The following is a 25962-nucleotide window of genomic DNA, read 5'->3' as shown; positions in this document are numbered from 1 at the left end:
GTGACTGTTGTAAAAACATTATGAAATCATGGTTCAAAACTATAATGATGTTAATCAGAAAAATATAATTTTGTTTTGCTGTAAAAGCAGTAAATTCAAGTCTGATGGTTCCTCAACCGCTTGTAAAGTTTCAGAACAGACATGATGACAATAAAAAACTTAATGTGTTTTACCTTTTGAGATAAAATATATGCATTATTTACAAATGTCACTATCAACATCACTAATAATATAATATTATTAAGGTGACACTTAGTATATGTACATCAGGATATAATACCAGGAGCTCCCCGTCTCAGAAATAAAATGCTACTTGGCTACACCATATAAAATAATTGTATTATAAATTCTAAATGCAGTTATTACATAAAAAGTAAACCAGTTCATATTAAATGGATATGTAACATTATCATGCCAAAGCTGTTTATTTGAAATGTCTATATGTCTCTTTATTTGATAAAAAAAAAAAATAGTTAACGTGGTGCTGTGAATGGCATATCATCTTGTCATGCTTCTAATCATCAGGTTTCATCAGTAATGGTAAATGATGAGGTCTTGATCTTCTCTCTTACCTACATGCTCTTGATAATTCCATGATACATGGGCAGAAGCCACAAGATACATTCAATAAATAGTAAGCAAAAGGCAATGTGAAAAATAGCAGAGTGAACACATGTACCTTAAACAAGTGAGATAAAAAAAAAACATACCTCAATGTACTTTTCAATAAACTAATAAAGCTAGCTGGGAACAAAGCACCAGAGTGTGTTACAAATCTAAATATCAAAAATGATAACAGTAAGCGGTTGGAGATAATAGCAAACCTACTGTGCCCTTCATCTATTCTTTTATTAATTTTAGTACAAATCATTTAATGTTCTAACTTTAAAAAGGCCTGTAGTGGTTAAAGAATACAGAAGGCAATGAAGATAGAGGTTTGGTTTTAAAGCTCAGCTGGCTAGAAGACAATGGTCTCGAAACATACCATGTATAATGATAGTCACTTTTCATTGATGCTCCTATAATATGATAGTCAACAAAAAGAAGAAGAAAAATAAAATAAGTGATTATAATAAATGGGATAGTAAAAAAATATGACTAGATATAGTTATCAATAGAACAGACATCATACTGGATGATTTTCCAAGGTAAATTAGGAATTGCACTCAATCCCATTACTCTGAACCAGGGTGTAGCCAAATTAGGACCCAGCATGAGGTCCCAAGTACAATGTGCAAAAGCCAGAGGAAAATTTAGGCACTCCAAGGTTCAAGAAGGCAAATGTATTAGAACCACATGACAAATAGCTGCTATTTGTCATGTGGTTCTAATAAATTTGCCTCCTTGAACCTTGGTGTGCCTAAACTTTCCTCTGGCTTCTGCATATCATACTGGATGATGGCATCAAATCAAAGTAATATTTGTAAGGAGTTGAAGGATAAGTGATATGTAATCCCTGTCAGTATCAGAACTACCATAGCCCCATGTGATCAACTACTTTGTAGATGTTCCCATTTCTCACATTGTTTAAAATAACTTATTTTTAATACTTGTAAAAGTTTACCTACTAGAAGATTATTATCAGTAACAATCTTATTTGTTGTATTTTTCCAGTTGATAAAACAGTAGCATAAGACTTGAAATCCCCCTTATACAATTTATCAATCTAACTTTCAAGAGTCCGTTACAAATGATTAGAGAACATTAAGTTACTACTACTTGTAATAGAAAATCTATTTTTTATCTACCGGTATATCTAAATGCAGCCAGTCACATAGCTATGTGCCCAGCCAGCACCAATAGGTGTAGCTCCCAGCTCTTTTATATTAAGGGTTTTAAAAGAAACCAAACTTCAATGTAAAGCCGTATTATGTCAGTTTGACAAATTTGTCAAATGAAAACAGGTAGAGACAGGATCCTGGTACCATAATAACTTTAATTAGCTAAAGTGATTTTGGTGCATATAATGTTCCTTTTATACAGCTAAATATTTACCCATGTAACTTATTGTTATGCAGTGATGAACACAATTGAGGGAGAGTCATAGGTAACCCAAAGTGTTTTTTTCCCCTTTGAGTACATGCTCACTAATAATGTTTTATTTCTATGTACAGCATATTTTGAGAAACTGTCCATGATGATTACAATATAAACGAAGTTTAAGAATAGAGCCCACCTACAGCAGTAATAAAGACTTTACCAATTCTAGGCAATCCATTTTGCATTCAGTATATATGTTCATTAAAGTTTAGTTAGGAGTTAATCCAACCTGTTTTCACATGTAATTTTTTTAAATTTAATATGTTCTAATGAGCACTAGTCACTTGTCCCCTCCCCTTATATGTATTGACATATCAGTAACACCAGGCAAAGTTATACTCTATGTTTTCCACACTCTGTCCATCATCATTATGTGTCACTGCTTCCCTCTGATTTTTATAGGACTGATGTCACAGGCTGAGAGCGCATGCGCGCATTGAGCCAAGGAGGAGAGTGATGGAGTGTGAGGTGGACAAGGCATGCAGAGTAAAAAAAAACCCAAAAAAACGAATGTTTGATAATGTTGGGAGGTAACAAAAGCGGGACGGGATATACAGGCTTTTCCCTGCAGGTGGACTCAGACACTGATTTAATCTGCCACTAGCACGCAGTGAGTGCTTGCAACAGATGTAATTTTTGCACATATTCAACTTTTATGTGTGCCAGGGGAGCAATCAGTGAAGGTTGCTCTGTACTTGCAATGTTTCAACAGATTTCTTGCTCCATGACCACTTCTAAAATTCTAAAAGGAAAAGTGGTCATAGACATATTAACCTTTTAACTTGATTTATTAAAAGCAATGCATTATAGTTTTTATATTGTTTATTGTTATCTTAATTCATGCATATATTCCACAGAAAAGTCTATGAATATATGGACAAAAATAATAATATAGATGAAATACATTTATTATATTTAGGCATATTTATTTTGTAAAGTTGTAAATCAGCATATATACTTCTTCAAATATGAAGACAAGTTTAATATGTCTATAAATATCCAATAATTATGCAACAGATTCATAGGTTTAGGAAAAATCTGTAGAATAACAACTTTCCATCTCGCTATCTGCCTTGTTCACCTCTGGTGCCCTTGACAATTTGGACAAGTGAATAATGTTCTTCACGGTAAATTTGTCCCTGCATAACGATCAGTAGACAGATAGCTATGACATGTCTGAATAAATGAGAATCGTTTCAAAAGAAGATATTGCTTTTAATACACTTACGTTTCTCAAACACTTGAATCTTTTGTAACTTGGGCATCAGAAGTTATACAAGCTGGGCAATTTAAATGGGGTTTAAATTATATTCAGATGGATAAGATACTGACCATGCTACATTTAAAGTTCAATATAAATATGTTTGAATTAACCTTGTGCTCCACATTCATAGCAAATGCCTATAGTATTTTAAACATAACAAAAATTGTATGTTTAATAAAAACAAAATATTTAAATGGTCAGTCAATTCTAACAATTTAGACATATTTTCATATACTTGTTAATAATCCATGTTTGATTAAAAATGATCCACTATATTTGATAATAATTTAAAGGGGATCACTCACCTCTATGGAATTTACACTACTGTATAAAATAATGAAAATCATTTTAATTTGCTTTATATGTTTTTTTTTAGATTTGCTCTGTCTTGTTTAACATTTATATTAAAATTTAGCAGATGGCATTATAATCTAGTTAAAACAAGGCATAGCCAGGGCTAGCATTGCAAACGAGAAAAAAAAAAAAAGGAAACATTGTTAAATGTCTCTTCTTCCCTGTATTTTTTTCGCTATGCTGACTGCCAGATGCAAGGACAGAGTTTGTAACGGTGATTAACAGGGAGCAGTCAGTTGAAGGATAAATAGGAGTTGATTTCTACATTTAATTTAGTTTTTTAGACCTCACAAATACATACTTGGTAATATATGGATAAGTTATAATAAAAATGATAAATTACAGTTTCTCTATAAATGATACTCTCATAAATGACAGCATCACATCCATCTGCTAAACTTGAATTTCAAATATATAATGACCTTTTCTTTAACATTAGATTTTGGTATATTGTCACATTTTCCACCAGTGTAATAAGTCAGAAAAAGCACTACTAAAATGTCAGAAATGAAATTAAAAATGTAGTTTAAAATTAGACATTTTAGTTTACATTTTACAAATTAGTTTTCATTCCATCATCATACACTGTTTAGTTGGTAGATCTCTAAATAATTAAATATCTGCTTAAAATTAGTAAAATTATATGAGTATTGTAGTTTAGTTGGCATATGACATATCAATTATTTAAGAGACAAACTACAGTCGTTAAAAAAAAATAGTAATTCTGTTTATTGATTACTATTCATGGTTTGACATATTTGCTAATTATTGGATGTAAGCTATGGCTGATGTTCAGCAGTGCTTTAAATGAGTAGGGTTGGTAAACAATAACAGGTTTATTACTTGGGATCGAAGAAAAAAAAAAGAGTTTAGCTTCGATATTACATAGAAGAGCTCACAGGCTGATGTCTGAGCATAGCTCACTCTTTTTAGCATATGAATAAATATGACGTTTGATAATTTTTGCTCCCATATAAACAATCTTTGCTCTTCCACCTAGATACTGCACCAGTTCATTTTCCTGTGTATAAAAGTGCCAAAAAAAACAAATAAAAACAACACTTCTATTTTGAAAGAAAACTCTTACTTCTAAGAATTTTAATATTATGTTTATAATTTGTGCATCTGAAAAAAATTGATAATTATTAATTATTATTATTAATAATGTCTATCCTACCCCTGGGTACTTCCATTTAAGCTCCCTGTCAATCACTGTCATTTGCACATAGAAAGAGAAGAAATTAGGGGGTGGAGCTTGGATGCTGAGCGGTTTAGATGTGCAATGCCTGAGCTCCACATACTGGGACATATAAATGACAATAATCTTGGGCCGCTTGCTAATTCGGACTGATACCGGTGGGCACCCAGTCAAGGAGATGACGGTGTATCCAGGGGTACTAAACTCTGGCACTTATGCCTCCGGAACGCAGACACTGTGGCTTGTGGCCTACACAACCGCGGGCAGAGGAGAGGCGGATGCTCTCTGAGTCCCTCACGCGGTGGAGCGCAACTTGAACCAAGCTGCCCCCCACCTTGGACCGATAGGGGTCATACCAGTCTACTCCTGTCCTACTCCACATAATTTTGTCGGCTACAAGCAGCTGCTTTGTAACAAACTTGAGATACTGCTGCCATGCTTAAATTGGCGGCCACGCTTCCATACTTAGGCCTAGCAAGGCGCAAACAGAGAGGACACTACAAAACTCACTTGACCGTCTACTCCATAATATTGGTCTTCTCTCCACATGCTTGTGGGCTACATTGGAGGCCCGTGGTATGGAGACACCACACCCAAACTGGGTGGAGGAGCACTGTGGATATCGGTGGGGGGTGTATGGATTCCCTCTGGGCGCAACCCCTCGACAAGCACATGACACTGCTCCTTTAGGCCCCCCTGGGCGAAAGATCACCAGGGATACACTACCCCTGCATCGACCACGGAGGTTGAAGAACCACTGCCGCTGGCAGAGACGCACCAACAGTAACTTCAGCCCTCGCTCGTAAGGGAGAGACTTGGCCTTGTGTCAGGGTAACCGCGTCTGTGGCACCGTGATGCCAGTCTTCCACATAGCCCGGGGCTGGAGGGCTCCCACACTCGACTCCTGCCTTGATATACACACTGAAGGCCTCCACACATCTCCAAGCCAGGGCATAGGCTGACACTGGACTCTGTGACCAGGGACACCTCTACCCTGCAGTTGAAATGCCTGCTAACATGGCTCCCTGTGTTTTATGTTTCATTTTTTGTGCTTTCTACTCTCATTTTTAATGATAGTTCCTACATGGGCAATGCAGCTGTTAATCTAGGAGTGTAACCTCAGGGGTCATTTCCAGTTATTAACTTTTCAGCTCAGCAACGTTTTGCTACTTATTCTTGTAACTATAACATGCAACAGGTGGAAATAATGTCACTGTAGTCATAGCTTGTTACTTATCTCTTACCCTAAATGTACTAGGGAAGTTAACTGCTCACTGAGCTTCTTGTAAGCACCTGCATAAATGTCTATCTCTGCCTAACTGTACCTTTAAGCATGTAAAAATGACTATCATCACAAAAAATGTGCGGTATAATTGAGTGCCCTATAATGTTTCACTTTGTATTTCAATTCTCTTACCATTGCTGTTGGGGCTGAGCAAGATTGTATGTTTCTCTGATGCACACCAAAAAATAAAAAATAAATAAAATTAAATAAAAGATAAGAGATTGAACAATGTTTCTATCTCTCCTCCATCAATATTTGTCCAACATTGCTTTGTCTGCACTGGATTATGATGTCATTTGCTAAATGTATAACATAAATTTAAAAGAAAACAGCATTTATTGAGAAAAAAAATATATATATTTTCAATGTTCTATCCAATGGTGTGTCACATTTCCTTTAAAATAAAATAATAATCAGGATATGTTTCTCACTTTGAATATTCCTATATTTCTGTTGGTAAACTTAACGTGTTTTCATTTCTCACATGTTCAAACTGCCAATCCACTATATTTTTCATAAATAGATAAAACTAAATCAAACTTGCTTAGAATTTTGACAAAGTTATAAAGATTGTCTTATAGGGATATCTTCCAATTATATATATATATAGACAATGATAATAACTGTTCCTATTTGGAAGATATCCCTATCAAAAAACATGTAAGTGCTTGTAGAGTTATAGTTAAACCTTGTTCCTGCTAAAATAGTCTATCTATACAATCCTCCAAGGATTAATTTTTAAAGTCTTTAAAATGTAGCCATAATCAAAGACTCCTCTCAAAGCTGCCATACAAAAGATATTATCAATCTATCATGCAGAGGTTTTTTTTAAAACAGTAAAATATTGGTACATGCTTAAACAGCAAAAGCAAATAGCACAATAAGGTGAAAAAATGCATTTAGAGGAAAAAAACACATGCACAACATTTAACCAAATATTAAATAGGAAAGCTCAAAATGAGAATAATTTTAGTATTATTTATAGAAGTAATAAAAGTGTTTTTGTTTTTTTTTAACCCGTTTAATGTAGTTTTAATTTCAGAATGAAAAAACACAAAGAACACATTTAATGCAATGATTCCAATTGTGTATACATGATTCATGATACATGCTGACCTTAGCTATTGTATATACACGATTTTCAATATGTAGTTGTTTATTATGGTAACTGCAAAGAATACGAAATCAAACAACTGACAGAGCACTTTTATATTTATCCTCTGTAGGAGGAAATGCTAAATAAATTCTACAAAGAATATTTGAGCAATGTTTTATATATGGTAAACTGCTCATATGGAGTTGAATATGCAGGCAAGACATCTCAACTGTTAAAAATCAGTAAAGGGGAGCATGTAAGTAATATTAAAAGGAAATTTTCTAGTTCTGCCTCTGCACATGTTGCTTCTAGACATTGAGAAGACCGTAGGCTCATTTACTTTATGATACACCAACAATAAAACAAGAGAAATCTTATTGTATTCTTCTTGGGCACAATTAATTATAAATAGGTAGTAATTTTGAAATTTTATTTATTATTTGTATGCCCTTGTGGTGCACATAAAACCCCCTTCATTTATAATTCTGGTTTAAAGTGTAGAACATTTAAAGCCAAGTGATGTTGTATGGTAGCATTTGCATATAGTCTAAATAGCTACCTGCTCACATCCACTTATTACTCCCAATTTTCATTCATACTAATGATATACAAAAGGAACAGTAGAGCAGGTTGTTTTATGCACTTTGATGGAAATAGGCAATCTAGTTATATCATCTGCAGTTTTTTTTTTATATACTCATGAATGTTAGAGTGAACCGAGAAGTTATTTTACATTTGTTAAAAAAGTGTACTTATCACAACTTCTCCATCCTGCTTTTGTATGGGAACATTATGAGGATATATTTATACGAGTGGTAACCTGCTGAAAAGAATATATACCACATGCTTAATATTTGTTTGGAACGCATTTTGGTTCACTATATGAATTTTGCATATATATTTAACACACAAGATCCAGCGCACTCACTCGTTCACTAAACAGCACTTTTAAAGCTCACAAATTTTAATAGGTTTTTTAAAATCTAGGCAAAGACTATGGGGGTTTAATTCCAGAATATGATCATACACAAGCCTGCCAATGTCCCTTATTCTTGGAAGGTCCTACTCTAGCAACCTACTGCCTACTCTCATGAGATGATCCCAATTACTTGGGAAACGCTTACACCTGGAGCTCTCTGCAGGTCATCGTTAAATAGGGCCTTCGAATAAGGCACCTGTGACAAGTATTGGGTTGCTAGAGTAGGACAAGATACAGTGGCACATTGATGTTGGGGTAGGTTTATGCAATATATTAGGTGCTTTTAAGTAAAACTACTACATTCTGTAAGCCTTGAAAGCCTTGAAACGAGTGAGTGTGCAATATTGCGTATGTTATATAAATTGACCCAGCAGCACTATTCTAATTATGTATGTTATGTATGTTTAGCTGAGTGCAGCCCTCTTGGTTTATATATATATTTGGAAGTTCAGGCCAACTCCCTGGTTTGCACCCCTCCCTATCACAGGTGCCTCATTCCAGGGCCCTATTTAACCTTGCACTGGAGAGAGTCCATGGAGAAAGCATTTCCCAAGTGGATTAATCTTATAAGATCAGGCATTAAATTGCTAGAGTAGGACCTGCCAAGAATGTGGTACATTGACGTTGTGGTCGACTTGTGCAATGTATGATCATATACTGCAACTAGACCCCCATTATATTTCACCAAGAATGTCTTTCTTAATTTGGTGTAATGATAAATATTTACCCCGGATTGAGGAGGCGTTGCTTGGCAACAAACACTTCGAGGACTTTAATACAGCCTATTTTATTTTAATATTATATTTTTATATTTACTATTAAAATAAAGTATATACTTTTAATTAATTTTGGTTATAATATTTCAATATTGTATATGATCATGTCTCACACTTTCAATATGTAAAATACAAGGCAGGAGCCTATAAACTGGCTCTGTTTATAAATACAGTGTCTATAAACAGAGCCAGTTTATAGGCTCCTGCCTTGTATTTTACGTATTGAAAGTGTGAGACATGATCATATACAATATTGAAATATTATATCATTTAAGATATTTGAGAGATTGGTGGGAGAAAATAGATATATCAATAACATTGATCCCTCTGGCCATAAAGGTAATGGAAACCAAAAATACTAAGCGAGCAACTTGAACATAGGGGAAAAAATCCTCCACATGTTGCAAAGGAACAAATAAAGAATGATATATTATTCCTTAGATACTAGATACTTATATACTTAGATGCAAAGGATATCGACACTCATAAACAAGTTATGCTTGCTTGTAAGAAAAAAAAATCTTTCATTATCTTCAATATGTCCTTAAAAATATTAAAACAGACAAACATAGAGCAGTTCCAGAAGTGTGAAAGAGGGTAGATTTCTAAAGCATACCAGTTGAATTGTGGAAGCAGCTCAGACAACCCAAACAAGAGTCTCTCTATTCCAGTTCAAGATGTGCATGATGAAGAAATGTCAAATATAGTGTAGTATCTTAAGCATGAGTGGCTCAGGCATAAAAGGAGATGCACTTACAGATATAAGGAGAGTAGTTCAGAGATGTAAGTGCATCTTTTATTTCTGATCCACTCTTACTTAAGATACTACACTATATTTAAATTTCTTCTCTTTTTAAAATTCATTATTTGAGAATCTCTTAAAGAGCTAGTCACTCTCTGCAGCACGCACACATAGAGCAGTATCATCTGAAGATACTGCAACAAAGTGTTTATTCTATAAATAATGCACTTAGGAATGTTGACTCCTTTAAAATACCCAGAGTCTTGGTTTTGGGCTGTTTAAGTTAGATACAGAAATACACCACTATGGTGCAAGTTTTAGCTTTTAAATTTGACCCATCCACCTACTTGGCAGTCTTGTCCTGGTTAGGGATCACTATGCATCTTTAATACACCTCTGTAGCGGTACTTACCCTCTCCAGGGGCCGGCCGGGGTCCTCCCTTCTCGCCGCGCGCGGTCCTGCTCCTGCACGAGCCGCGCGCGGCTCAGCCAACGATGGGATCAGTCAGGCGGGCAGTGACCGCGAGAAGCGGTCACATGTCCCGCCCGACACTAAGAGCGCGCCGCGCGTCTCGGGCGCGCTCTTAAAGGGACAGTGGGAGACTAAATTAGAATCAGTCTCCCATTGGCCCCTGTCAGGCCACATTCCCCATTCACTCACGTTTTGGGGGCGTGGATATGACAGGAGCCAATCAAAGTGAACCTTAGGGTTTTTATACTCACCTGTTTCCCCTTGCTCCTTGCCCTATCGTGGTTTCTGTCCAGTTCCCTTTAGTGCTTGTATCGTTCAGTTGGTTTTTTGGTGCTTGACCTTGGCTTTGTTCCTGACTCCGCTCTCTCCTTATCCTTGCTTGCTTATCCGCTGTTTTGTCCTCTGTGTACCAGTCCTCGGCTTGTTCTACGTTACGCTGTCTCTCAGTTCCCTTAAACCTCGGCTTGTTCTGACTCTGTCTTTCTCTCGTCCTAGTCCGGCCATTCTAAGGTCCGGTAAGACGAACACTGTTTCTTGTCTCTTGACTGTGAACTATTCCTGCGTGTTGGGGTATATTACCGTGACATTACGATAGGGCCATGGACCCCGCAGGTTTAGGTCAACAGATGGCCACTCATGAGGCTAGATTCGCAGAACAGGATCACCGTATGGATCAAATGGCTCAAGCCATCCAGACACTGTTATCCAGATCTGTTCCGGTACCTGTACCTACGCCTCCTGTAAACCCTATACCGGACACAGCTAATATGTCTAATGCTTCTGCACATCTAACCCCGCCACCTAGGTATGGAGGGGACGCTAAGACATGTAGGGGATTCCTTAATCAAGTAGAATTCCACTTCGAAATGTACCCACGTTCATTTCCCACAGACAGATCTAAGGTGGGTTTTCTTATGCACCAGCTTACGGATAAGGCACTAGAATGGGCAAATCCTATTTGGGAGGCTAATGGGCCTATGGTACACGACTTTAATAGCTTCCTCACAGCGTTCCGTAGAACATTTGACACGACTAAAAGGTCAAAAAATGCCGCCAGGGCATTAATGAGAATAAAGCAAGGATCTAAATCTGTAGCCGATTATGCTATTCAGTTCCGGACCCTTGCCTCACAGGTAGATTGGACTAATAATGGCCTTACTACTGCCTTTATGGAAGGTCTGTCTGATACTATCTTAGATGAGGTAGCAGCTAAGGACCTCCCTGTACCGCTGGAGGACCTGATTGACTATCTTATCGATATAGATAACAGGATCCGTGACAGGTTATATACCAGGTCCAGAAATAGACATTTTGTTCCCTTTAACTCCCCTAGAGCTGAGACTCCCGAGGGATCTAAAGGTTCTGAGGAGGAACCTATGCAGTTAGGGGTTGCTAAACTTACCGACGCTGAAAAGCTTTATAGGAGAAAGGAGGGACTTTGTCTTTATTGTGGTAGGAGGGGTCATATGAGACAAGAATGTCCCGTGCGTCCGGGAAACTATCGCACCTAAGACCGTATAGAGGACTGGCCTTGGGTGTGACATCACAGTCCTCAGATTTGCCTCTTAATAAGCTACTTCTTCCTGTTTCCCTGCACCTTGATAGTAACTGCATAGCAGGGAATATACTAGCCCTGGTTGATTCCGGAGCGGCCGAAAACTTTATTGATTCCAGTTTTGTCAAGGAGAATAACATACCCACCAGAGAGAAGGAGACACCCTTGGCCGTTGAGGCCATAGATGGTAGACCATTATGCTCTCCTATTATCACACACGAGACTGTTCCCCTACATATGTCTACAGGGGTGTTACACTCTGAGACCATTCGGTTTCAGATCATTACTTCTCCTTCCTCTCACCTCGTGTTAGGGTATCCTTGGTTACGTACTCATAATCCCACCATTGATTGGGAGTCAGGACAAATAGTTTCTTGGAGTGATTCTTGCCAAGAGTCTTGTGTTGTTAAAGTCACCCCTTTGAATTCTACTCATATTCCTCCCGTGCCTACGGTCATACCCTCTCAGTACCTGTCTCTTAAATCTGTTTTTGATAAAAGGGAGGCTGAAAGATTGCCACCTCACAGGCCTTACGATTGTGCAATTAATTTATTACCTGGTACGATGCCTCCCAAAGGGAGAATATATCCTTTATCTCCTCAGGAGAATCTGGTTATGGAGGAATATATCAAGGAATCTCTAGAGAAGGGATTTATAAGAAGATCCTCTTCCCCGGCAGGGGCTGGGTTCTTCTTTGTGTCTAAGAAAGATGGCGAATTAAGGCCTTGTATTGACTATAGGGGCCTTAATAAAATCACCGTCAAAAATGCGTACCCCATACCTTTGATCACAGAACTTTTTGATAGGCTTAAACAGGCCACAGTTTTTACTAAATTGGACCTTAGGGGTGCTTACAACCTCATACGTATCAAAAAGGATCACGAGTGGAAGACTGCTTTCAATACCAGGAGTGGCCACTACGAGTACACTGTGATGCCCTTTGGTCTTTGTAACGCCCCAGCAGTTTTTCAAGAATTTATTAATGATGTCCTACGTCAATTTATACATACATTCGTTATAGTATACTTGGACGACATATTAATTTATTCTAATGATTTACAGACTCATCACATGCATGTTAAATTAGTGTTGAGAACTCTTCTGGTTAACGGTCTCTATTGCAAACTCGAAAAATGTTCATTTGATCAATCTGAAGTCCAATTCTTGGGTTATATAATCTCTGCCAAGGGTTTTCGTATGGATCCCAAGAAACTGTCTGCCATTATGGAATGGCCTCTGCCCCAGGGTTTGAAAGCCATTCAGCGTTTTCTGGGGTTCTCTAATTATTATAGGCGTTTTATTAAAGGGTTTTCTGCCATTGTAGCGCCTATAACCAGAATGACCAAGAAGGATGGTAATACTCATGTCTGGAAACCAGAAGCACTCGAGGCCTTTGAATTCTTGAAAGCTACATTTGCCTCTGCTCCTGTTTTACAGCATCCTGTCCCTTCACTGCCCTTTATTCTTGAGGTTGATGCTTCTGAGATAGGGGTAGGTGCTATCTTGTCTCAAAGAGATTCACCTGAAAAGCCGTTACACCCTTGTGGCTTCTTTTCCAGACAGATGTCCAAAGCAGAGAGGAATTATGATGTAGGCAATCGTGAACTCCTTGCTATCATTTTGGCGCTCAAGGAATGGAGACATCTGCTAGAGGGTACCAGGGATCCTATCCTCATTTTAACGGATCACAAAAACCTCTCATACCTTAGTGAAGCAAAAAGATTGTCTTCTAGGCAGGCCAGGTGGTCTCTGTTTTTGTCTCGTTTTAATTACATAATCACTTACAGACCGGGTGATCGTAATACTAAAGCTGACGCTCTGTCCAGACAATTCGAGACTACTGACAAACTCGAGGTCGATGTTACCCCTGTCATTCCGCCTGACAGAATAATAGCGACTACTGTTCTTTCTATTTCGTCTTCTCTCTTACAGACTATTCAGGCTAAACAAAACTTGGCTCCTGAGGAGAGGCCTGCTGATAAGCTATTCGTTGATATACCAGAGAGACGAGACATCTTGTCGTTATATCATGACACTAGAACTGCTGGACACCCTGGTATTTCTAAGACAGTCTCAGCAGTTTCTAGATATTTCTGGTGGGCGTCCTTGCGCAAGGACGTCACCGATTACGTTAATGCCTGTAGCACTTGTGCCAGTATGAAGTCCTCCCACAGAGTTCCCTGTGGGTTGTTGCATCCGTTGCCCATACCCGAGAGGCCATGGTCCAATATATCCATGGATTTTATTGTTGAATTACCTCCCTCTAATGGTAAAACTGTCATCCTGATGATTGTGGATCGTTTTTCTAAGATGGCTCATTTTGTGTCTCTTGTCAAATTGCCATCATCCAAGGAACTTGCCTCTATCTTTGCCGGGCAGGTGTTTCGGTTGCATGGTATTCCCACTTCGATCGTGTCCGATAGGGGTAGCCAGTTTATTTCCAGATTCTGGAGAGCGTTTTGTGCAGAGATGGGTATCTCCCTCTCGTTTTCTTCAGCCTACCACCCCCAGTCTAATGGAGCTGCTGAACGTGCCAACCAATCTCTGGAGCAGTATCTTCGCTGTTTCGTGTCCCACCATCAGAACAATTGGGCTGACCTGCTTCCTTGGGCTGAGTTTGCTCGTAATAATGCTGCTCATGAATCCTCCGGTAACAGCCCTTTTTACGTTGTGTATGGCCGGCATCCCGTGGTTCTTCCAGCTGCATTCTCCTTACAGGGCATGCCAGCTCTGGACGAACATTTGGCTAGTCTACGTAATACTTGGGAGCAGGTTCAGTGTTCTTTGGTGGCCTCAGCTGCTCGCCAGAAGGTTCACGCTGACAAGCATCGCAGGGCGGCTCCATCCTATGCGGTGGGAGACCGGGTTTGGCTTTCTACTCGCAATATTCGTCTTCGTGTGCCTTCTATGAAGTTGGCCCCTCGTTTTATTGGTCCTTTTCGTATCTTGCATGTGGTTAATCCTGTCTCGTATGCATTGGATCTTCCAAAAAATCTACGCATTCCTAACGTGTTTCATACCTCCTTGTTAAAACCCCTCCTGTGCAACCGTTTTACTCGGCATGTCCCCCCTCCTCCTCCGGTTTCGGTGGAGGGCCATGAGGAGTTTGAAGTGGCGGCTGTAATTGACTCTCGCTTGCTTCGGGGTCGCCTCCAATATCTGGTACATTGGAAGGGCTATGGGCCTGAGGAACGCAGTTGGATTTCCGCTGAAGCTGTTCACGCTCCTCGCCTTGTGCGTTCTTTCCACGCTCGTTTTCCTGCCAGGCCTGCTCCTCCCCGCCCGGTGGGCGTGTCTTCAGGGGGGGGTACTGTAGCGGTACTTACCCTCTCCAGGGGCCGGCCGGGGTCCTCCCTTCTCGCCGCGCGCGGTCCTGCTCCTGCACGAGCCGCGCGCGGCTCAGCCAACGATGGGATCAGTCAGGCGGGCAGTGACCGCGAGAAGCGGTCACATGTCCCGCCCGACACTAAGAGCGCGCCGCGCGTCTCGGGCGCGCTCTTAAAGGGACAGTGGGAGACTAAATTAGAATCAGTCTCCCATTGGCCCCTGTCAGGCCACATTCCCCATTCACTCACGTTTTGGGGGCGTGGATATGACAGGAGCCAATCAAAGTGAACCTTAGGGTTTTTATACTCACCTGTTTCCCCTTGCTCCTTGCCCTATCGTGGTTTCTGTCCAGTTCCCTTTAGTGCTTGTATCGTTCAGTTGGTTTTTTGGTGCTTGACCTTGGCTTTGTTCCTGACTCCGCTCTCTCCTTATCCTTGCTTGCTTATCCGCTGTTTTGTCCTCTGTGTACCAGTCCTCGGCTTGTTCTACGTTACGCTGTCTCTCAGTTCCCTTAAACCTCGGCTTGTTCTGACTCTGTCTTTCTCTCGTCCTAGTCCGGCCATTCTAAGGTCCGGTAAGACGAACACTGTTTCTTGTCTCTTGACTGTGAACTATTCCTGCGTGTTGGGGTATATTACCGTGACAACCTCCTCCTTTCACAGCAAGGTTGTCACACACTCAATTATTCCAGATCTACAAACTATAGTGTCCCAACACATGTCAAGAATGCTTTCAAAGTATTTCATCAGGGCATAAACATAATGGAACTCCACATTCCCTGGCAAGTAAAAAAAAGGGCTTGTAAAAATCTAAACACTTTAAATCATTTGCCTCCACCGCACCATTTAAGAAAAGTGAGGAAGAGGTAGAATACATTTTCATATTTGGTTAACCCTTTACCCCCTCTACATGGACTAGAAGAAGAGGAATGCATATCTAGATGACCTCCCTTGGTAAATTGTGGGGTCTATGGAACAAATGTTTTAAACTTAAAAATTGAGACAGCAACCTGTCTTTCTTATTACAGATGTAGACATGTGTAGATTTTTTTTAATATGAACTATGAATTTTCTCATTAAGCACCACAGAAGAAAAGGTTAATTTCACAATGACATACATGACTTCGTAGACTACAGTAGGTAGTCTGTCTGGCATTGTGCTTCTAGTAGAACCCTAAACTTGGTCCTACTTAATGTAAGATGTATGCCACAAAACATAGTTGTTTTTTTCATAAGTGAGATAAATGTAAGCCATCTTGTAAATATGTATTAGTATTAAAGTTTCTATTACTTTTATGTAGCAGTTTTGCTCTGTTCAGAAGCAGATATCAGGTATAAATTGCCTGCAATATCAGGAAACAAAATATGGCCGGTTCTAGTAAACTGACCCTCTAGTGTCACTATCAGGACTATCTTACACAGGTTTTCTGTTTATCCAACGTTAATGTTTTTTTAGTGCTCAATGTCAGTTTTCAAAGAGACAGGCTTTTAAAAAGGCACTCCATGATCAGAGCTGCATGCTCATCAGCCAGAAGTACTGAACACTGATTTACTGAGAATCCTTTGTTCTAGAACAGGCAGGGACATTTGCATGTAATCTACATAGTAGTGATTACAAGAGCCAAGTTCTTCTAAAATGTCAGCCAAACCAATGCATTTATTGAAAATCACCAATAAAACACATCATTCTGTTCTCTTAACATTACCATTAAAAAGGTTTGTGACTAAAATGGTGTGATTCTAAACAGATTATTTAAAGGAGAAGTATGTTTTTGGTAACATAAGTTTTCCCATTTTATTTCTAATAAATATAATGGATATGATTAAACGCAGCACTTTTAAATTAGATTTTGTGTTGTTTGAAACCAAGGTGTTTACTGAAGTCTGATTTTTCAAGTAAAAAGTACAGTTAGTCAAAATAACTAATCTGAGTTTAGCTCAATTCAAGAAAAGAATATACAGTAAAATGATTGCATGTATATGTTGATTTGAAAAGCCAGCCTGAATGTAATAACCTCACTGATACTGAATTCATTTTATGGCATGTTTGTAAGAAATATTATTGGTTTATTAGAAATAGGTTTTATGATTGGAAGAAAAGCAATAATAAAGCTAAAACATTTTTGAAACCATTGTGTTTTTCTTTGTTCAGATTTTCAATTGTTTCATCCATCCAGTTGCTTTTAGTTTCTCTTGATGTCTATTAATGGACCAGAAAGAGGACTACAATTAGGCCAAAATTGGGACTTGTGGGATGAAGCAATCAAGAAGAGGTGAATAAGATAATTAATCTTGGTTTAATGCTTTGTAGGATATATTTTATTTTGACCTTTTTTTAGTATGCATTGTACATAAAGTAGTTAGTTACCATTTATTTCCTATATTGAAATAACAAATTACTATATGTATATTATAAAAGAAAGGACATACTATGTCATGATTTTATTGTTATGTTGAAATAATCTTACAAGGGTCGAAGTATATATATCCCCCCTCCCCATTTTCATCCATCCAGTTGCTTTTAGTTTCTCTTGATGTCTATTAATGGACCAGAAAGAGGACTACAATTAGGCCAAAATTGGGACTTGTGGGATGAAGCAATCAAGAAGAGGTGAATAAGATAATTAATCTTGGTTTAATGCTTTGTAGGATATATTTTATTTTGACCTTTTTTTAGTATGCATTGTACATAAAGTAGTTAGTTACCATTTATTTCCTATATTGAAATAACAAATTACTATATGTATATTATAAAAGAAAGGACATACTATGTCATGATTTTATTGTTATGTTGAAATAATCTTACAAGGGTCGAAGTATATATATCCCCCCTCCCCATTTCTCTTCTTTTTCTTTTTTTACTCCCTTTGTCTTTCTCTAAAATGTATTTATTTTTTGTTCATATTATGTGGGGTAATTATTATATTGTTTTATTTATATGTTACATTTATATTATTAACCCCTTAAGACCGGAGGGCGTACAATTATGTCCTTTTTTAAGCGGCTCTAAACGCCGCCGGGCGTAATTGTACGCCCTCAGTTTTTTTTTACTTACCCGGTCGCCGGCGATCCCACGCCGGCGATCGAAGTTGGGGGGACTCCCAGGGAGCCCCCGCGGCACGTCCGCCCTCTTCAGCCCCCCCGGGCCATGTGAGAGTGAGGTCCTTGCGAGGACCTCACAATCACATGGCCGGGATAGCTGGCTGCAGCAATGTCAGCAGGGGGACTAACTGTAATGACAGTTAGTCACCCTGCTGGCTGGAAATCAAATTAAAATAAGTGTAAAATTAAAATAAGTGTAAAAAAATATATATATATACTTAGATCCTATATATATATATATATTATATATATGATCTAAGTATATATATACACATATACATACACACACATACACTGTCTAGGTGTATTTTACTATTAATATATATATATATAATTATATATATATATATTAATATTAAATTACATGTAGACTGATACTGATTAAATAAATATATAATTATAGTTATATATATATTTATATATAATATTTTAAAAAATGTAAATACGTAAAAAAAAAAAAATAATTAAAAATAAATAATTAAAAAATATATAGATGTGTGTTATTTCGTTCTAACTGTATTGTGATATTAATATATATATATTTATATCAAAATACACATAGAATGAAATAATATATATATCTATATACATAAATATATACGTATATATCACCATATACCTATATATAAATAAAAATATTAAAAAAAATATATATATATATATACGTATATATACACATATGTATATATACATATATTAATTCTACACATATATTTATGTAATATTTTTACATAATTAGGTATCCTAATTAATTACAATTAGCGGGACCTGCCTGACAACCCATGCCGAAAGTATAGGGAATTTAATTTGATAGCACTATATTTAACCCTATAACTTTCCAAGACACCATAAACCCTGTACATGTGGGGTACTGTTTCACTCAGGAGACTTAGCTGAGCACAAATATTAGTGTTTCAAAACAGTAAAATGTATTACAATGATGATATCGCCAGTAAAAGTGATGTTTTTTGCATTTTTCACGCACAAACAGCACTTACACGGACAATATTATTGCTGCAATACTTTTTACTGTTTTGAAACACAAATATTTGTGTTCAGCGAAGTCTCCTGAGTACAACAGTACCCCTCATGTACAGGTTTTATAGTGTTTTCAAAAGCTACAGTGTCAAATATAAGGCTTGTGTTTCATTTTTTTCACATTAAAATTCGCCAGATTGCTTATGTTGCCTTTGTGACCCTATGGTAGCCCAAGAATGAAAATTACCCCTATGATGGCATACCATTTGCAATAGTAGACAACCCAAGGTATTTCAAATGGGGTATGTCCAGTCCTTTTTAGTAGCCACTTAGTCACAAACACTAGCCAAAATTGGCGTTTTTTGCATTTTTCACACACAAACAAATACTAACGCTAAGTTTGACCAGTGTTTGTGACCAAATGGCTACTAAAAAAGACTGGAAATACCCCATTTGCAATACCTTGGGTTGTCTACTATTGCAAATGGTATGCCATTATGGGTTAAATTTAATTCCTGGGCTACTACACAGTCTCAAAGTCAACGTAACCAATCTGGCGAATTTCAATTTCAAATGTAACGTGCTATATTTGACCCTGTAACTTCCCAAAACACCATAACACCTGTACATAGGGGGTACTGTTTTACATGTGAGACTTTGCTGAATACAAATATGTGTATTTTATTGCAGTAAAAGCAAACAGTATTATGACATTGACAGTTAAAATGTAATGTAGAACTAAAAAAATAACACAATTTCTTATTTTCTCCCATTTTTTTCATATTAAATTATCTTTCATAGCTAAATATTTGATATTAAATGAAATCCCTGTTTCCCCTGAATAAAATGATATATAATAAGGGGACATGCATTTAATATGAAAGAGGTGAATTACGGTTGGACAGACAAATAGCGCAAATGCCAGGTTTTGTTTACGTTTTGTTTTGTTCACAACTTGTACATTTGGCTCAATCCTTAAGGGGTTAATGTTTATAGATTTTGATGTTTATGTTGTATTATGAAAACTTTCCAATAAAATATATTTTAAAATAAAGATGAGTGTATGTATATGTATTGACTATACTGCATTTTCCAAGGATTCCATTCCTCTGAGATACCTCAGTAGGCTGATGCATCATCTGTAGAATCTGTTCAACCCCTGGGGATCATAGTTTCAAATCGTGGCAACCAAGAAAGATAAAATGTGTCATTTAATTCAGTAATAGTAACATGTTAGGCAAAAGTAATATACTTAAAAGACCATACTTGGAAACCAGAGTAATCTGAATGTACCTTTCCTAGTTAAATACTTTTCTATTAATATTATTAAAGTTTAATATTCTTAAGGAAATGTTAGATACCACTCATATACTGAAATATATTCAAAGAGATACACAGGTTATTTTAATTTGAGAGTATATATGTGGTGAAAGTAGCCTTGCCACTGGTTTTTGGAGAGGCCTGTTTGCCAGTCTCCTACCGTGTGACTATGGCCCCTGCAATAGACGTGGCTGACTTACTTTAAACAGGTTCTGTTTGTGCAATTGGGACTATATGGTGCGTTTACAGAACAACCGCACGAACCAGAGACCACCCTGGAGCTTGTTAACACCTATTAACAACTTGGAACGTTTCTCACCGCCGTGTTCTAATTGTTCGTCTGGGTGGCTACAATTCCTATGGACAACCACGAGGTGGTGGCCATCTTGTTCACATGAACGCAAGCAGCGGTGTTTGGGCATGAATCTCCTGGAACTAAAATCGGATACAGAAACTGCTGGACTTCGTTCTATTCGACTTAGATGTGCACTGTTTGGTGAGATTATTCATTTAGATGAGGGGAACAAGTTCCAAGGTAAGACTATTGACTCTGTTCGGTAGTTTGTTCATTTTTAAACTACCGAACTAGACTGACGGCAAGCTCTGATTCTCTGGAACTGTTTTGGGGATGGCACCATGCCTGCAGTCGGCCAAATATGTGACTTCCATAAAATTCCTTAACCCCTGAACTGGGTGATATTTGGATATGTTGGTCACCCAGATCAGGGCTATCAGGGGGTGTAGTTTGCATTTGTGGGGATATTATGTGTTTTGGGTTACTTTTGGGACTTTATCGAAATGTGTGTTTTTTCTGCCTGGAGATAATTGGGTTAATAACTATCTGATCCAATTATCTCCCAGGCAGAGGGGAGGGATTGTGTGCTGTGTGTGGGAGTGTTGTGCATTATTGCTGTGAAGTTGCAAATCAGTTCCCCACAAGATCCCTGTGGGCGTAGCCCTTGCAGGGGGATTGTCATATAAGGCCAAGTGTGGCTCCCATTAAAGAGAGATTTGTTTACCCCTTCATGAAGTCTTGGCTCATGTTTGGGGGATTGGATAACTACATACACTCTGGGGATTGTTATATCACAATACTCCCCTGAGTATAATCACTAGCTCTTATAAGAGCTGTTCCTGCTGTGCTCTCTGGAATAGGAGAGGTCTACCCACTGGAAGCTGGATCCTGGTCTTGGGTCCAGGATGGGTGGGGGACGGCGAGACCCCAACCAAGCTGCAATGGTTTAGTGGGGTCTACGGTGGTTATGGTATTCCAGTACAGTGCTTATGGTGCTCGCAAGTACAAGGAAGCAGCAATTGACGGAGGTACACGGTCAGTGTGCCAGGCAGTCCATCAGAATATATTACTAGGGTCCAAGACATTACTCAATTATGTCAATGTATAGGTTAGATTTGTATAACTACCTGGATTCTCCCTGGCATTTTGCTTGGGACCATATAGACATTATCAGACTCAATGGGAAAGGTTGCAGTATATACAGAATAGACTTTTTAATCTGAAACAACTTGACATGTGTATTTATTGAACAGCAGCAGTCAGCTGCAAAGTCTGTGCAAATCAACCTTTGGAATATGTAAAAATAAGTGTCATATATACTATTTTTTACAAAAACAAAACATTCAAATTTAACAGATCATCTTAGATGTCTAATGCCAAATATTATTTCACAGAAAATGTCCATGGAATTTATGGTCTTTACTATCAAATGTAAATATTTTTGGTGCAACCGATAATTACAGATGATTATATGTCAGTGCAATATTAATGGCATGACATCAAAACAATACAAAATAGGAGAATAGAAAACAAGTTTATTTTGAGCATTTTAGCTTATCTACTATGTCCATATCCCTATCTACTTATTTAATCATAAGTCTGTATGTATGACAGCCCTAAGCCTTCTTCAAATCTCTGTTACTATAATCCATTCTGACAGGACCTTATTCTGTTAATAAAGTAAAATCTCTTACAAGTAGTGCTTTAATATGATACAGTTCTCCAAACAAGGCATTGTGATATCCGTTGAAATATCACTGTAATGAACAATAAAAAAACAACAACATGCATATGCAAATAGTGTGTTATGTTGCCGTTTATTTTTTTCATACAAATCATAAAACAAGAAGTTTACTGTCAAATATATTGGTTTAACCATTTTTTCAAATGTAATTTTACAGCTCAAAGTCATCTTTCTAAATTAATTATGTTACCAGACTTCTCAAAATCCAAACCTCAAAGAGCAGCTGGTTTCCTTTCATGATTCATTTTCTAGTAAGCTAAATATAAACTAAAACATAGTTACATAGTTACATAGCTTAAAAGAGACTTGTGCCCATCAAGTTTAGCCTTCCTCACATTTGTTTTTTGCTGTTGATCCAAAAGAAGACAAAAAAACCCAGTTTGAAGCACTTCCAATTTTGCAACAAGCTAGGAAACAAATGTATTCTTGACCCCAGAATGGCAGTCCGATTTACCCTTGAATCAAGCAGTTATTACCCTACATTGAAAGATTATATCCTTGAATATTCTGTTTTTGCAAGTATGCATCTAGTAGCTGTTGAACATCTATATGGACTCTGATAAAACCACTTCTTCAGGTGAGAATTCCACATCCTTATTTTTCTTACAGTAAAAAAACCTTTCCTTTGCCTTAGACAAAATCTTCTTTCTTCCAGTCTAAATGCATGACCTCGTGTCCTATGTAAAGTCCGGTTTGTGAATAGATTTTCCACACAATGGTTTGTATTGGCCCCAATGGTTGATCTCACTTAAATTCTTGTTTCTCACACGTTTACCAAGGAATGGCAAATACATGATTCCCTATTTCTTTTATGATAGCAGAATAGAATGCATTGCTTTTTCAGAGCTAATTTATATGAAATGTTTTTTTTATTTGTTGTAAGATATTCAGCTAATTATACCTAACATATTTAAAAGTATATGATTATACTTTAAGATATTAAAAGATTTGCTTGATGTGTGCACAATATACCTACTGTTTCACAAAACTTATCTATTAACAACTTGTTTTCATTTTTGGGCTATAGAATAATAAAAATGTTAGTTTATGCAATTTTCTATAGAATGTAAACTAATAAAAAAAATTGGCCCTGCACATACTCAACTGAAAAAAAAAATCAGCTTTTTCAGGATGGTTATTTAAAGCAGATCCTTACTCATGCTGTGCGCTTGAATACGAAAATATATACTAGTGCAAGCTAACTTGCAAAAGCTGACTTTTGCTGTCTTGATTTGACCCTTCTAGGTCCCTCGATGCTGACATCCAGGTAAATAATGCTCTTTGATAGTGAACTTGAAAAACTCATCTGTCAAGGTGCAGCCAAGCAGTATCAAGAATGCTCTTGGGGACAAATAAAAGTCCACTGGAAGCAATGAGCTGCCAACAAGTAAACAGTAAAACAATTTAAACATAAATGAATTAAATATAAATAAATCTAAATACATAATATATATCTAAATAGACAGGTGTGTGCTACATACTTGTGCCTCACACCAAGTACAGCACTGGATATCAATAGACAGAGGTTCCCTTAGATCACTTAACAGCCAATGGACCATGGGTATTGGTTCTCTTTACTCTACAAATGTTGTGTTATTAATAAAGAGTAATACTGTGTGGGAAGATCCTATGGTTTGTTTAGGGTTCTTGCTGTAATGTGCAAGGCCCAGTAAAAAATAAAATATGCATACAGTGAATACCTGGCCAAGATATATTTCTTTAAAACTGCTAATTCGCAAAGCCACTTGAAAAACGAGAGCTTGGGATATTTCAGTCTTTATTTATATCATCTCTCATAATGAACTGGAAATACTTCATGGATTACCTCTGTGCATTCTGGAGGCTCCAATCTTGCCAAGACCAGGAATAATGGAACGTTAGTGGTATATGCAGCCATTTTAGTGATGGATGCTAAAATATCTGATGTGGGCCTATAATTCCCACTAACATCAGGTAGCACCAAGACTTACATGTTCCAGTGATACTCTTACAATAAATTAATTCCCTTCACTTCTACACAACCATAGCACACACTACATTATGCATGAACCCCTACATTACTCTAGTACATAACACTACATTACACAGTAACCTCTACATTACCCTAACACACTACACTGTCACTACTATCACTCTTAACCTCAACACTATACTAATATTAAACTTTCAGTCTCATGGCTTATTATGATTTTCCCAAACCCTCAATGGAAGCATTTTTTCCCATAATACATGGTTCTGTCTGTCTGTCTGTCTGTTTATATCTTTAATTTATACAGTAAGTTTCAATCCATGAAAACAACTAAAAAATGATAACTAAGCACTTCACTTATTATGCACCCACAGAAATGTAGTATTGTGATATCATAAGAGCGTTAAAATGCAGAGACCTGCAGCACCCCTTAAACTTTGATGTTCAAGGCTACACGGTTTGCCTCCAGGGAATATTCCTGTGTTATTTACTAGTACATTCACATTTACTCAGAATAAAACACATTTACCAGTACATTTATGCATATTCAGCAGAAAAAAAATTAAAGAATCAGAACTCCTTTTTCAAATAATTGCATTTTGCAGGAACAATGTTTAATTATACAAGTTCATTTATGTTTAATGTTTAACTTTACACCTACATTATGTATAGATCATAATGAATGTGAATAATGCACCATGTAATATTTTAAATACACACGATCAATGAATTATTCACTTACCTAAAACACCAAGTCTGTAGTTAATGGTAACAACAATCACATTTCCATGGCTGGCAAGTATGCTTCCATCAATCATGTTCCCAGTACCCTCCATGTAGGACCCTCCATGAATATAGACCATGACAGGTTTCTTGCTATTGGGATCATGGATATCTAAGATAAAATAAAATAAAAGTTTACATCATAGCATTGCAACTTCTATTAACAATATATCTTTTGTAGTGTTTCACTGTATATATGTTTTATTTGACAGGCTTATTCTCAATACTAACATTAACTCCTTCATTACCAAACACTTCTTGTTTGAAAAAAATATTAGCATGACATTTGTTTGAAATATGTGATGAATATCTAGCACATAAACATATGATAAAACAGCAATTTTGGCTATAGATTGCTGTCCAGAAATAACATGTATAAAACATACAATTATATGAATGTATTCATTAATCCATTAATGAAAAATTAGGGGATTGAAAAATGTTAGATAGTTTACAGAATCTCTTATTTTGTAATATTTTACATAGGGTTTGGATTATTATTATTATTATTATTATAAATAAATGTTCTCATATACAGCAGGTGTGACAAAAAGTTTAATAACCATGGTCAAATATCTTGCTTATAGGTATTTGCAGAGACCACAATGGCATGGCAATAGCAGATAAAAATAATGTCTATATTTGTGAATAATGCCCAAGTGCTCACTGTAAATACAATTAAAT

The 25962-nt window shown here is 37.2% G+C and overlaps 1 protein-coding gene across 3 annotated transcripts in view; it reads right to left on the bottom strand.

Annotated features, from left to right (window-relative positions):
- Window positions 1–25962, bottom strand: part of NLGN4X (neuroligin 4 X-linked) — a 371997-nt gene that overhangs the window by 119126 nt on the left and 226909 nt on the right. For all 3 annotated transcript variants that reach the window (XM_063450161.1, XM_063450162.1, XM_063450163.1), the window contains one exon: window positions 25238–25390. In XM_063450161.1, coding sequence (XP_063306231.1) covers window positions 25238–25390 — 153 coding nt within the window. The remainder of the gene's footprint in view (window positions 1–25237; window positions 25391–25962) is intronic.

Source organism: Pelobates fuscus, chromosome 1, assembly GCF_036172605.1.
Source record: "Pelobates fuscus isolate aPelFus1 chromosome 1, aPelFus1.pri, whole genome shotgun sequence".
In the NCBI taxonomy this organism is placed as follows: domain Eukaryota; kingdom Metazoa; phylum Chordata; class Amphibia; order Anura; family Pelobatidae; genus Pelobates; species Pelobates fuscus.
Note: the sequence above shows the minus strand (reverse complement) of the source record. Positions and strands in the feature narration are given on the sequence as shown.